The 13,166-nt window shown below is 53.9% G+C and overlaps 1 protein-coding gene across 2 annotated transcripts in view; it reads left to right on the forward strand.

The window, feature by feature from the left end:
* The window catches only part of rasgrp4 (RAS guanyl releasing protein 4), a 172,520-nt gene that overhangs the window by 133,342 nt on the left and 26,012 nt on the right, over positions 1 to 13,166 (forward strand). For both annotated transcript variants that reach the window (XM_072549260.1, XM_072549259.1), the window contains exons 10-13: positions 1,348 to 1,428; positions 4,553 to 4,657; positions 6,270 to 6,379; positions 7,802 to 7,946. In XM_072549260.1, the coding sequence (XP_072405361.1) occupies positions 1,348 to 1,428; positions 4,553 to 4,657; positions 6,270 to 6,379; positions 7,802 to 7,946 (441 nt within the window). The remainder of the gene's footprint in view (positions 1 to 1,347; positions 1,429 to 4,552; positions 4,658 to 6,269; positions 6,380 to 7,801; positions 7,947 to 13,166) is intronic.

The following is a 13,166-nucleotide window of genomic DNA, read 5'->3' on the forward strand; positions in this document are numbered from 1 at the left end:
GGGCAGATGGATAGACTTTAAGGAGGATCAGAGAGGCGCAGGGTTCTAACTGGCTGAAGGGACAGCCACCAACAGTGGGGCGGTGAAAACCGGGGATGGTTTGAGGAGTGAACCCTGGTTTCTTGCAGGGTTGTCCAGCAGGGATGCCCTTACACACAGAGTGAATGAGGAATAAGGCTTTTGAGAACTTTTTAAATGGACGCTTTCCTGTCTGAGGTGTTGCAAGAGAGAGCTAGCAAAAGGCTTTCCCCGCGTAACATCAAAGGATACTGCATGACCCAGATCTGAGTAAGTTACAAACTGGCTAAATGGAGTATAATGGGGGAAAATGTGAATCGGTTCATCTTCGAAGAGGGAACAAATGAACAGAGTGTGATTTAAAAGGAGAGAAAGCTGCAGCACAAAGGGACTTGGGGGTTGGGGGGGGGGGGGGGGGACCTGTACATGAAACCCAGAAAGCCAACAGGTACAGCAGGGAATCAGGAAGGATCTTGGGACATTGGCCCTTATTTCATGGGCATTGGAGTATAAGGGTTGTGCAGGTTAGGAGCATTAGCCATGGGAAATGCGGGGTTTCAGAGATGGGCTAGGCCTGTGAGTCTGGTTGGAATGCTGTTTGGAGGGTCAGTGAGGACTCAATGGGCCGAATAGCCTGCTTCCACACTGGAGGGATTCTGTATCTTGTGTTTGGACAGGAGCCAGTGTAGGTGAGGGAGCAGAGGGGAGAGGTGATAGGGGAAAGAGACGCACTCTGAGGTAAAACAGAGCAAGCTGAACCTCGGGTAACCTGAGGGTCATTCAGGATAAAATGTGAGATACCAACGGAGGTGGGGGTGTGGGGGAGGGGGGGGGAGGTGTTGGTAAAGTACATTTTGGAGGCAATGAGGGCAGCGATAGTCAACCTGATGTGATCTGAGCCAATCAGAAATCTCTCAAAGACACAGTCAGTACCCACTACACCAGCCAGCAACTTTGAAACAAAAACAGGAATTGCTGGGGAAACTCAGCAAGTCTGGCAGCATCTGGGGGGGAGAGAGAGAGAAAGCTCTTCATCAGTACTCATGAACGCCAAACCCGAAACATTAAGTCTGCTTACTCCCCACAGATGCAGTCAGACCTGCTGAGCTTCTGTATTACTTTCAGATCTCCAGCTCAGTTATTTGTTCTATGAGAGCATATTCTGGACGTTCTCTACTCCCTGGGAAAACAGGAATTATCCAAAATGCAGTCTGTTCCTATTCCTCACGGTGTGACTTAATCTCGTTTCGAACACACACTGCTATGCTGGGTTTGTTGATCTGCGCACAAACCTGGTCGTTTCTCTCATTGTCCTGACATTTCTTTCAGTTATCACTTGACCTCTACTACACTGAAGATGAAATCTATGAGCTGTCCTACGCAAAGGAACCAAAAACTCACCGAACTGTGGTAAGGAAACATGACGCAGTTCATCACACAGTTATCACAGGGAACCTAGCGCTTGGAGATTCAGCAGCGGTTTTCCCAGTCATGGAATCATACAGCACATAAACAGACCAGCTCATCCATATCGAACAGATATCCGCCCCCTTGAACAGTCTTTTCCTCAGGGTATGGGAGGCCAATACTAGAGGGCATAGGTTTAAGGTGAGAGGGGAAAGATTTAAAAGGGACCTAAGGGGCAGCTTTTTCACTCAGAGGGTGGTGGGTGTATGGAATGTGCTGCCAGAGGAAGTGGGACAATTACAACAGGTACAATTAAAAGCTGTCTGGATGGGAACATTACTAGGGAGGAGTTAGAGGGATATGGGCCAAATGCTGGCAAATGGGACTAGATTAATTTAGGATATCTGGTCGGCCTGGACGAGTTGGACCGAAGGGTCTGTTTCTGTGCTGTATATCTCTGTGACTCTATCCTGGGGGAAAAGACTTTGTCTATTTACTCTAACCATGCCCCTCATGGTTTTATAAACCTCTATGAGGTCCCCCCTCAGCCTCCGACGCTCCAGGGAAAACAGGCCCAGCCTGTTCAGCCTCTCCCTGTAGTTGAAACCCTCCAACCCTGGCAACATCCTTGTAAATCTTTTCTGAACCCTTTCAAGTTTCGCAACATCTTTCCTGGCGCAGGGAGACCAGAATTGAACGCAGAGCTCCAAAACCTATTGAAATTGAGCAAGAAGCCCTTAGCATCGCACAGCCTGGAGTTTCTAACTGTCTGGTTCATTAATGTCCAACAGAACATCGGAACTAGGAGCAGGAGTAGGCCATTCAACCCTTCAGGCCTGCCCTGCTCTTTAATCCAATCGAGGCTGATCTCGTTTCAACCTGAACTCCACTTTCCGGCCTGTTCCCCTTCAGCCCATTAGGAGTTAACAATCTGCCTGTCTCCTGCTCCTAAATTACCTCCCAGCAGCCCACCTCCCTGTGAGGGAGTGAGTTCCGCAGCTTCACAATCCTTTGAGAGAAATCCTTTTGTGGGCGGCACGGTGGCACAGTGGTTAGCACTGCTGCCTCACAGCGTCAGAGACCTGGGTTCAATTCCCGCCTCAGGCGACTGACTGTGTGGAGTTTGCACATTCTCCCCGTGTCTGTGTGGGTTTCCTCCGGGTGCTCCGGTTTCCTCCCACACTCCAAAGATGTGCAGGTCAGGCGAATCGGCCATGCTAAATTGCCCGTAGTGTTAGGTAAGGGGTAAATGTAAGGGCATGGGTGGGTTATGCTTCGGCGGGGCGGTGTGGACTTGTTGGGCTGAAGGGACTGTTTCCACACTGTAAGTAATCTAATCTAAAAAAAATCATTCCTCCCCATCTCAGTTTTAAATCTGCTCCCTCCTTCTCCCAAAGCACTGACCTCTCGCTCTGTATTGCTCTGCTTGAGGTAACATCTTCTCATGTGTCACTGCCCATAAGCAACTTACGTCCCTCAATTAGATCTCCCTTTTGTTCTTCGAAACTCCAGAGAGTATGGGCCTAAACCGCTCAATCTCCCTTCATAAGACCAACCCCTCGCCTCTGGAAGTAAGAGAGAAACCTACCACCTTGAACTATATGTGACTCCAGACCAATTACGCCAAAGTGGTTGAGTCTTAAGAGCCCTCTGAAATGGCCGAGCAAGTCGCTTGGTTCAGGGAGGGTTAGAGATGGGGAAACAAATGTGGGCACTGCCAGTCATGCCCAGATCCCATGAAAGAACGAGAAAGGACTCCATGTGCAATATTAGACTTGGCAAGTCTGGCACTGTTTGAATGAGTAATGTCAGAATATACAGCGGACGGTTAGATTCCCCACAGTGTGGAAACAGGCCCAACAAATCTACACCAGCCCTCCGAAGAGTAACCCACCCAGACCCATTCCCCTATATTTACCCCTGACTAATGCACATAACACTATGGGCAATTTAGCACGGCCGATTCACCTGGCCTGCACATCTTTGGATTGTGGGAGGAAACTGGAGCACCCAGAGGAAACCCACGTGGACACAGGGAGAATGTGCAAACTCCACACAGGCAGTGGCCTTGAGGCTGGAATCGAACCTGGGTCCCTGATACTGTGAGGCACTGAGCCACCGTACCACCCAACAGAAAGGGTCCTCTTCCTCTGCACTGTTCCTCTGACTTGCATTGTTAGCTAACCTCCCAATACGTCCCACTTACGAGGAAGCTCCAAGCTTCTCTTGTCTCTCTACAGTTAACACACCCCAGCGAGCGACACAGATGAAACGATCTTACAATCGACAGGGATAATTGGGCAGAGGTGGGAAAATGGACCACAATCATTCCAGAACAGGCTGGAGGAGCCTGGTGACCTACTCCGAAATTCCGGGAGAAATGACCGAGGGGATTATAGCCAGAAAATGATTGAAAACAATCCCCAGACCCAGCATAGCGTATTTTTCAAGATGTCTTCTTGATTTCTTCACAACTCCTGTATTTCACATATTAACCTTATTTTTGGCTCAACCCAGCATTCAAAATCACCGTGTGTCGCTGGTCGGTCTTGGAATTGTATTCAATTGTTTGCTAGACATAAATCTCTCGATTATTTCTCCTAGAATTTAGAAGTTAAGAAGTAGGAATCGGAGTCGTCTGTAGGCCTCAAGACTGTTCTGATCAGATTGAGGCCTTCCCTCCATTTTCCCTCATTCCGTGACAACCAAGAGTTCTAACATTTTTTTTCCCAGAAACACAACACATTCAGCAGATTTAAAAAAAAAATACATTGAAATTGAAAATGACAGAAAGTGGAATTGGATTCAGCGTTTCTCCATCCAGCGTGTTCCACTCTGAGGTACCTCAGAATGGTCAGAGTGGACTCGATGGGCTGAATGGCCCGCTTCCACACTACAGGGATTCTATGGTTCTATTTACTGTGGAGATTCCTCATCTGACGTTTAACCCCAGGGTGGAGAGAGTGGGAGTAGAGGGAGGGGTGGGGAGGAGCACTGATGTGACACGGACGGTCCACTAAGCTTCCAAACCCCTTGGTGCGCTACAAGATGGCTGAACGGGTTCAGGCCTCCTCAGTCGACCAGCTACCATCGAGTGAAGCTTTCACCTGTTTCCATTCTATTCCAGTCAGTGCCCCCCTGTAAGCCACCGGTGGTGGTTGACTGGGCCTCGGGGGTGGCACCAAAGCTCGATGCCGTGACAGTCAGTAAGCATGTCCAGCAGATGGTGGACGTAAGTACATCTCCATCGTGTCAGCCTAAACCGCTCAGATCAGGGTCAAAAGGAGCTGGGTTCGGGTGCACTGGAAAGACGCCAAGGTCCCAGCCGGCATTCTGATGGCCGTGGTGCCGGGTGCCGGTGAGAGTGTGACAGGCCGTTAGCACCTCACTGGGTGTAGACGATCACATTAGGGAGAAACGGTGTGGGGTGGGCGGGTTGATGGGATTGAGCAGGTCAGGCATGGCTTTGCCTGTTTGGCCCTGCGGGTGGGAGGTGGGTTGGACTGGACGGAGGGGGTAGGTGAAGGAGTGTTTGGATTTGGATGTGCTAAGGTAGGTTAATGGTAGGTGGCATTAGCGAGTGTCATATCCCCCTTAACAGAAGGGCCAGGCAATCACCATCTCCAACAGCTGCCTCCCCTTGGCATCACCAACATAGCCCGCTATCAACATCCCAGGGGCTACCGGTGACCTGCAGTGATTCAGTCATACTGTGGCCCCAAGACCAGGTCAAACCTGCAGCAAGTAACTCACCTCCTGAGCCTGTCCACCATCTGTGAGGCACGAGTCAGGAGTGTGAGGGAATACTCCGCACTTGCCCCTGGATGGGGGCAGCTCCAACAAGACTCAAGAAGCTCGACACCATCCAGGACAAAGCAGCACCCTGCTTGATTGGCACCACATCCACAAACATCCCCTCCCTCCCCCACCGACACTCAGTAGCAGCAGGGTGTACCATCTACAAGATGCACTGCAGCAATTCACCAAAGATCCTCAGACAGCACCTTCCAAACCCACGACCACTTCCATCTAGAAGCTCAAGGGCAGCCGATACATGGGAATACCACCCCCTGCAAGTTCCACTCCAGGCCAGTCACCATCCCGACTTGGAAATATATCGCCGTTCCTTCAGTGTCGTTGGGTCCGAATCCTGGAATTCCCTCCCTCAGGGCATTGTGGGTCTACCCACAGCACATGGACTACAGCAGTTCAAGAAGGCAGCTCACCCCCCACCTTCTCAAGGACAGTTAAAGTCATGCGATAAACTTTGGTTGAGACTACAATGCTCTCATTCCAAGAATGAATGAAATAAATAATATGCAAGTTTAGTGAGTTCTTTTTGGAGGCGAAATTGGGTGGGGGAAGGTGGTAACACTCTAGATTCGGTTGAGAGAGTTAGCTGGGTGAGAAATTGTTGATGACAGAGAGAGATTACTTTGAGTCTATGATATGAAATATGGATATGAAGTGGGTTGGTTGTTTTGCTGGTCGATGGGTGTATATTGGGGAAGCAGGGCTCTGTCTACAGTGAGAAACCCTGTTGGACAGATTATTACAGCTATTTAAAAGCATTTAGATGGGGATATGAATAGGAAGGGTTTGGAGGGATATGGGCCAAGTGCTGGCAAATGGGACTAGATTGGGTTGGAATATCTGGTCGGCATGGACGGGTTGGGCCGAAGGGTCTGTTTCCGTGCTGTACATCTCTATGACTCTAAGATGAGTTGTTGGTATGTTATTACTGGCTGGCATTTCCAGCACAGGGAAGGCCAGAGATGTGTCTGACCATGGATGCCAGCTTCATTTGTGATCCAACTGTTCACCTTCCCTTTTCTCCTTCGCAGTCTGTGTTCAAAAATTACGATCACGACCAAGATGGCTACATTTCCCAAGTTGAGTTTGAGAAGATTGCCGTCAGTTTCCCATTTTCGTTCTTCGTCCTGGATAAGGAACGGTAAGGATAAGTTCCCGGACGGTCTCTATACATGGAGACCAACCAGCAGTAACCCGTTCCAAAAGGAAGGCACACAATCTAAGAATATTGGGTTTAGGACTGAGATGCGGAGAAATCTCTTCACCCAGAGAGTTGGGGGTGGAGGGGGGGCAAGTGGTTGGAATTCTCTGCCACAGAAAGCAGTTGAGGCCAAATCATGGAATGTTTTCTTCGGGTCAAAGAATGTGGCCATCAGGAACTCAGGTTCCAATCCAAGGTGAGATGGAAATCCCTCCCCTGTCAGACTGTTGTGCAACTACGTGGTTCAGTGAGCCGGGTTTGAGGGTCCCTTCTCGTCCTGATGATGGTGAGCGGGGAATATGATGTGTAAGGCGAACTTGGCTGTACACTAACCGACAGCCTCATCTTGACTCACCCCGAGATTGTCTGGTGGCAGAAATGAGAACCTCGCTGGGTTCACATTCACTCCAGGATCCAGGTCAAGAAATGGGGACAGTGCAGGAGAAGGTATATCTCACCCCGTACTGCCCCTGTCCTGGGAGAGTTTGATGGGGGACCATGTAGAGGGAGCTTTACTCTGTATCTAATCCCATGCTGCCCCTGTCCTGGGAGCGTTTGATGAGGACAGTGTAGAGGGAGCTTTACTCTTTATCTAATCCTGTGCTGCCCCTGTCCTGAGAGTGTTTGATGGGGGAACAGTGTAGAGAGAACTTTACTCTATCTCGCCCCGTGCTGTCCCTGTCCTGGATAGTGTTTGGTGGGGGACAGTGTAGAGAGAGTTTTACTCTCTGTTTAACCCTGTACTCTGTGTGGCCTTACTAGTCGATACTGATGCGTATGATGCGCAGGTATCCCTGGCACTAGACACTAACCCACCATCTCGATGTATCCTCTCCCTCACACTCTGGCCTACGTTTAAATTTGAAATATTGACGCTGCTCAGTTCGGCAGCCAGTGAGGTCCACAGTGCTCTGAAGGCCAGAAATCAATGTGGTTGTAGAAGATGTGATATATCCGTCCCCTAACAGTCGGCTCCTTTTACGTAGAGAATTAAAGGCAAGGATATCAAAACAACCTTGGTTACTGTGTAAGGGTGTTGATTCGGTCTTTCCTGATGATGTTTTGAAGCTTTTCTGGCTCACACAGGGAACCCAACCCTTCCCCCACAAGCCTGTTTGAACTCTGACCTAACAACTTGGCGGGGGGAGGTCGCCATTTTGGCACAACCTGTAATCCGTGTGCCACGTTCCTCGACTTCCAATCTCCAGTTTTGTCTCGACCTTTTGCCGTTTTTGGAGGGGGGGGGGGTAAGGGATACCACAACCCCGGCACGTGGGGGTGTTTTTTGGTGAGGGCGGGCCGGTGGGAGAGGGAAGGTGGTGGTTGCTGACCCGGTGGGTTCTGTGCTTGGTCTCGTTACAGCGAGGGCCTGATCAGCCGAGAGGAGATCACGGCCTACTTCATGAGGGGCAGCTCCATCTGCTCCAAGCTGAGGCTTGGCTTCCTGCACAACTTCCAGGAGACCACCTACAAGAAGCCCACCTTCTGCGACAGCTGCGCTGGATTCGTAAGTCTCGGGCGCCCGCTCTGGCGCATTTGCGTAGTGTTTTCTCACCACCTCGGGGTGACCCTGCTCCTACACCCTGCCAACTCCCCCCCACCCCATCCCCTCACCACCCCTAACGAAACGCCTCACAGCCAATTGAGAGCGGCCGCCGATGTGACCTGCCATCGCTTTGGGCACAGCATGATCCCACAGGATGACTGAGAGATGAGCCACTGGTCGGGTCACCGGAACAGGGTGGCATCTCCTGAGAGGGGAGATGGTGGTCATGTAGTGTTATCACTAGCCTCTCGATCCGGTGACCCGGCTGAATGTTCCTGGGTTCGGAAAACCGCCCCAGTGGAATCGGAATTTGATCCCAAGGGGCAAGAAAATCTAGAACTGGGAATCTAATGATGACGAAGACACTGTTCCAGACCATAAGGAGAAACCAATTAGGTTAACGAATGTCCTTCAGATCTGCTCTAGCCCTGTATTGGATTCCAGGCACCTTTCAGAAAAGGGCAATAAATGCCGGGTCTAGTCAGTGAGGCCTACATCCTGCAAATGAATTAATTTTTTTTAAAAACGGGACTTTGGTTTAATGCCTCATCTGAAGGAAAGCACCTCCAACAGCATGGCACTCCCTCAGCACTGACCCTCTGACAGTGCAGCACTCCCTCAGCACTGACCCTCCGACAGTGCAGCACTCCATCAGCACTGACCCTCCAACAGTGCGGCACTCCCTCAGCACTGACCCTCTGACAGTGCGGCACTCCCTCAGCACTGACCCTCCAACAGTGCGGCACTCCCTCAGCACTGACCCTCCAACAGTGCGGCACTCCCTCAGTACTGACCCTCTGACAGTGCGGCACTCCCTCAGCACTGACCCTCTGACAGTGGGGCACTCCCTCAGCACTGACCCTCTGACGGTGCGGCACTCCCTCAGCACTGACCCTCCAACAGTGCGGCACTCCCTCAGCACTGACCCTCTGACAGTGCGGCACTCCCTCAGCACTGACCCTCTGACAGTGCGGCACTCCCTCAGCACTGAACCTCCGACAGTGCGGCACTCCGTCAGCACTGACCCTCTGACAGTGCGGCGCTCCCTCAGCACTGACCCTCCAACAGTGCGGCACTCCCTCAGCTCTGACCCTCCGACAGTGCGGCACTCCCTCAGCACTGACCCTCTGACAGTGCGGCACTCCCTCAGCACTGAACCTCTGACAGTGCGGCACTCCGTCAGCACTGACCCTCTGACAGTGCGGCACTCCGTCAGCACTGACCCTCTGACAGTGCGGCACTCCCTCAGCACTGACCCTCTGACAGTGCGGCACTCCCTCAGCACTGACCCTCTGACAGTGCGGCACTCCCTAAGCACTGACCCTCTGACAGTGCGGCACTCCCTCAGCACTGACCCTCTGACAGTGCGGCACTCCCTCAGCACTGACCATCTGACAGTGCGGCACTCCCTCAGCACTGACCCTCTGACAGTGCCCGCTTCCTCAGCACTGACCCTCTGACAGTGCGGCACTCCCTCAGCACTGACCCTCTGACAGTGCCCGCTTCCTCAGCACTGACCCTCTGACAGTGCGGCACTCCCTCAGCACTGACCCTCTGACAGTGCGGCACTCCCTCAGCACTGACCCTCTGACAGTGCGGAACTCTCTCAGCACTGACCCCCCGACAGTGCTGCACTCCCTCAGCACTGACCCTCTGACAGTTCGGCACTCCCTCAGCACTGACCCTCTGACAGTTCGGCACTCCCTCAGCACTGACCCTCCGACAGTGCAGCACTCTCTCAGTATTGACCCTCCGACAGTGTGGCACTCCCTCAGCACTGACCCTCTGACAGTTCGGCACTCCCTCATCACTGACCCTCTGACAGTTCGGCACTCTCTCGGTATTGACCCTCCGACAGTGCAGCACTCCCTCAGTACTGACCCTCTGACAGTGCGGCACTCCCTCAGCACTGACCCTCTGACAGTGCGGCACTCCCTCAGCACTGACCCTCTGACAGTTCGGCACTCCCTCAGCACTGACCCTCTGACAGTTCGGCACTCCCTCAGCACTGACCCTCTGACAGTTCGGCACTCCCTCAGCACTGACCCTCTGACAGTGGGGCACTCCCTCAGTACTGACCCTCTGACAGTGTGGCACTCCCTCAGTACTGACCCTCTGACAGTGCGGCACTCCCTCAGTACTGACCCTCTGACAGTGTGGCACTCCCTCAGCACTGACCCTCTGACAGTGCAGCACTCCCTCAGTACTGACCCTCTGACAGTGCAGCACTCCCTCAGCACTGACCCTCTGACAGTGTGGCACTCCCTCAGCACTGACCCTCTGACAGTGCGGCACTCCCTCAGCACTGACCCTCCAACAGTGCGGCACTCCCTCAGCTCTGACCCTCTGACAGGGCGGCACTCCCTCAGCACTGACCCTCTGACAGTGCGGCACTCCCTCAGCACTGACCCTCTGACAGTGCGGCACTCCCTCAGCACTCACCCTCCAACAGTGTGGCACTCCGTCAGCACTGACCCTCTGACAGTGGGGCACTCCCTCAGCACTGACCCTCTGACAGTGGGGCACTCCCTCAGCACTGACCCTCCGACAGTGCGGCACTCCCTCAGCACTGACCCTCTGACAGTGCGGCACTCCCTCAGCACTGACCCTCCAACAGTGCGGCACTCCCTCAGCACTGACCCTCCAACAGTGCGGCACTCCCTCAGTACTGACCCTCTGACAGTGCGGCACTCCCTCAGCACTGACCCTCTGACAGTGGGGCACTCCGTCAGCACTGACCCTCTGACGGTGCGGCACTCCCTCAGCACTGACCCTCCAACAGTGCGGCACTCCCTCAGCACTGACCCTCTGACAGTGCGGCACTCCCTCAGCACTGACCCTCCAACAGTGCGGCACTCCCTCAGCACTGACCCTCTGACAGTGCGGCACTCCCTCAGCACTGACCCTCTGACAGTGCGGCACTCCGTCAGCACTGAACCTCTGACAGTGCGGCACTCCCTCAGTACTGACCCTCTGACAGTGCAGCACTCCCTCAGCACTGACCCTCCGACAGTGCGGCACTCCCTCAGCACTGACCCTCTGACAGTGCGGCGCTCCCTCAGCACTGACCCTCCAACAGTGCGGCACTCCCTCAGCTCTGACCCTCCAACAGTGCGGCACTCCCTCAGCACTGACCCTCTGACAGTGCGGCACTCCCTCAGCACTGAACCTCCAACAGTGCGGCACTCCGTCAGCACTGACCCTCTGACAGTGCGGCACTCCGTCAGCACTGACCCTCTGACAGTGCGGCACTCCCTCAGCACTGACCCTCTGACAGTGCGGCACTCCCTCAGCACTGACCCTCTGACAGTGCGGCACTCCCTAAGCACTGACCCTCTGACAGTGCGGCACTCCCTCAGCACTGACCCTCTGACAGTGCGGCACTCCCTCAGCACTGACCATCTGACAGTGCGGCACTCCCTCAGCACTGACCCTCTGACAGTGCCCGCTTCCTCAGCACTGACCCTCTGACAGTGCGGCACTCCCTCAGCACTGACCCTCTGACAGTGCCCGCTTCCTCAGCACTGACCCTCTGACAGTGCGGCACTCCCTCAGCACTGACCCTCTGACAGTGCGGCACTCCCTCAGCACTGACCCTCTGACAGTGCGGAACTCTCTCAGCACTGACCCCCCGACAGTGCGGCACTCCCTCAGCACTGACCCTCTGACAGTGCCCGCTTCCTCAGCACTGACCCTCTGACAGTGCGGAACTCTCTCAGCACTGACCCCCCGACAGTGTGGCACTCCCTCAGCACTGACCCTCTGACAGTTCGGCACTCCCTCAGCACTGACCCTCTGACAGTTCGGCACTCTCTCAGTATTGACCCTCCGACAGTGCAGCACTCCCTCAGTACTGACCATCTGACAGTGCGGCACTCCCTCAGCACTGACCCTCTGACAGTGCGGCACTCCCTCAGTACTGACCCTCTGACAGTGTGGCACTCCCTCAGCACTGACCCTCTGACAGTGCGGCACTCCCTCAGTACTGACCCTCTGACAGTGCAGCACTCCCTCAGCACTGACCCTCCGACAGTGCGGCACTCCCTCAGCACTGACCCTCCGACAGTGCGGCACTCCCTCAGCACTGACCCTCTGACAGTGCGGCACTCCCTCAGCACTGACCCTCTGACAGTGCGGCACTCCCTCAGCACTGACCCTCTGACAGTGCGGCACTCCCTCAGCACTGACCCTCCGACAGTGCGGCACTCCCTCAGCACTGACCCTCCGACAGTGCGGCACTCCCTCAGCACTGTCCCTCTGACAGTGTGGCACTCCCTCAGCACTGACCCTCTGACAGTGCGGCACTCCCTCAGCATTAACCTACTGACAGTGCCAGCTCCCTCGTCTCTGACCCTCCAACAGTGCGGCACTTCCCCAGAGGACACTTGAGATTCAACCACATTGACTGTAGTCACATGTAGGCCAGACCAGGTAAGTTTTCTTCCCTCAAAAGCATTGATGAACCGGACAGGATTTTCCCAACAATGGATTTGTGATCATCATTCGATTCTTTATTCTCGGTTTTATTGAATCCCAATTCCATCATCTGCTGTGGTGGGATTTGAACCCCATATCGTTATCAGGGGTCTCTGGGGCAAGTGACAATGCAACTAGGCCATCACCTCGTCAAAATGCCCCTGGGGAAGGCGGGGGTGAGCTGCCTTCTTGAACCGCTGCCGTCCATGTGCTGTGGGTTGACCCACTTTGCCCGTAGGGAGGTAATTCCTGGAGTCTGACAGGATCTCCAAGTCAGGCTGGTGAGTGGCTGAGAGGGGAACCTGTGACGTTCCTGTGTATATGCTGCCCTTACCCTTTCGGGGAGGGAGAAGCAGCCGACTGTAAGGCTGGAGGCAGCCACTCAGAAGAGGTTGCAGGGAGCACTTCGACTCCTCCTCACACTGGTAACAGTGAACAGCAATTGCCCCCCGAGCCCTCCTGGACCCCCTCTACTACAGGAAGCAGTAGGAGAGATGGTCTCACAAGCTGAAGGCGTGGCAGGCACCACTGTAGCTTCAGGTCTCCATCACGTGCTCCCAGCGATCGGAGATCCCTGTGGAATTAATCCATTGACTTCACTCGGACTGGGCTTTCCGAGCAGCCATTCCGTCATTAAGTAGAGAGTGGTGCTTGTTCTTTGTAGCTTAGTTGTGGGCTGCGTTCGTGGTCAATGTCAGTGAGGGT

This window comes from Chiloscyllium punctatum, chromosome 29 (assembly GCF_047496795.1).
Source record: "Chiloscyllium punctatum isolate Juve2018m chromosome 29, sChiPun1.3, whole genome shotgun sequence".
Classification (NCBI taxonomy): domain Eukaryota; kingdom Metazoa; phylum Chordata; class Chondrichthyes; order Orectolobiformes; family Hemiscylliidae; genus Chiloscyllium; species Chiloscyllium punctatum.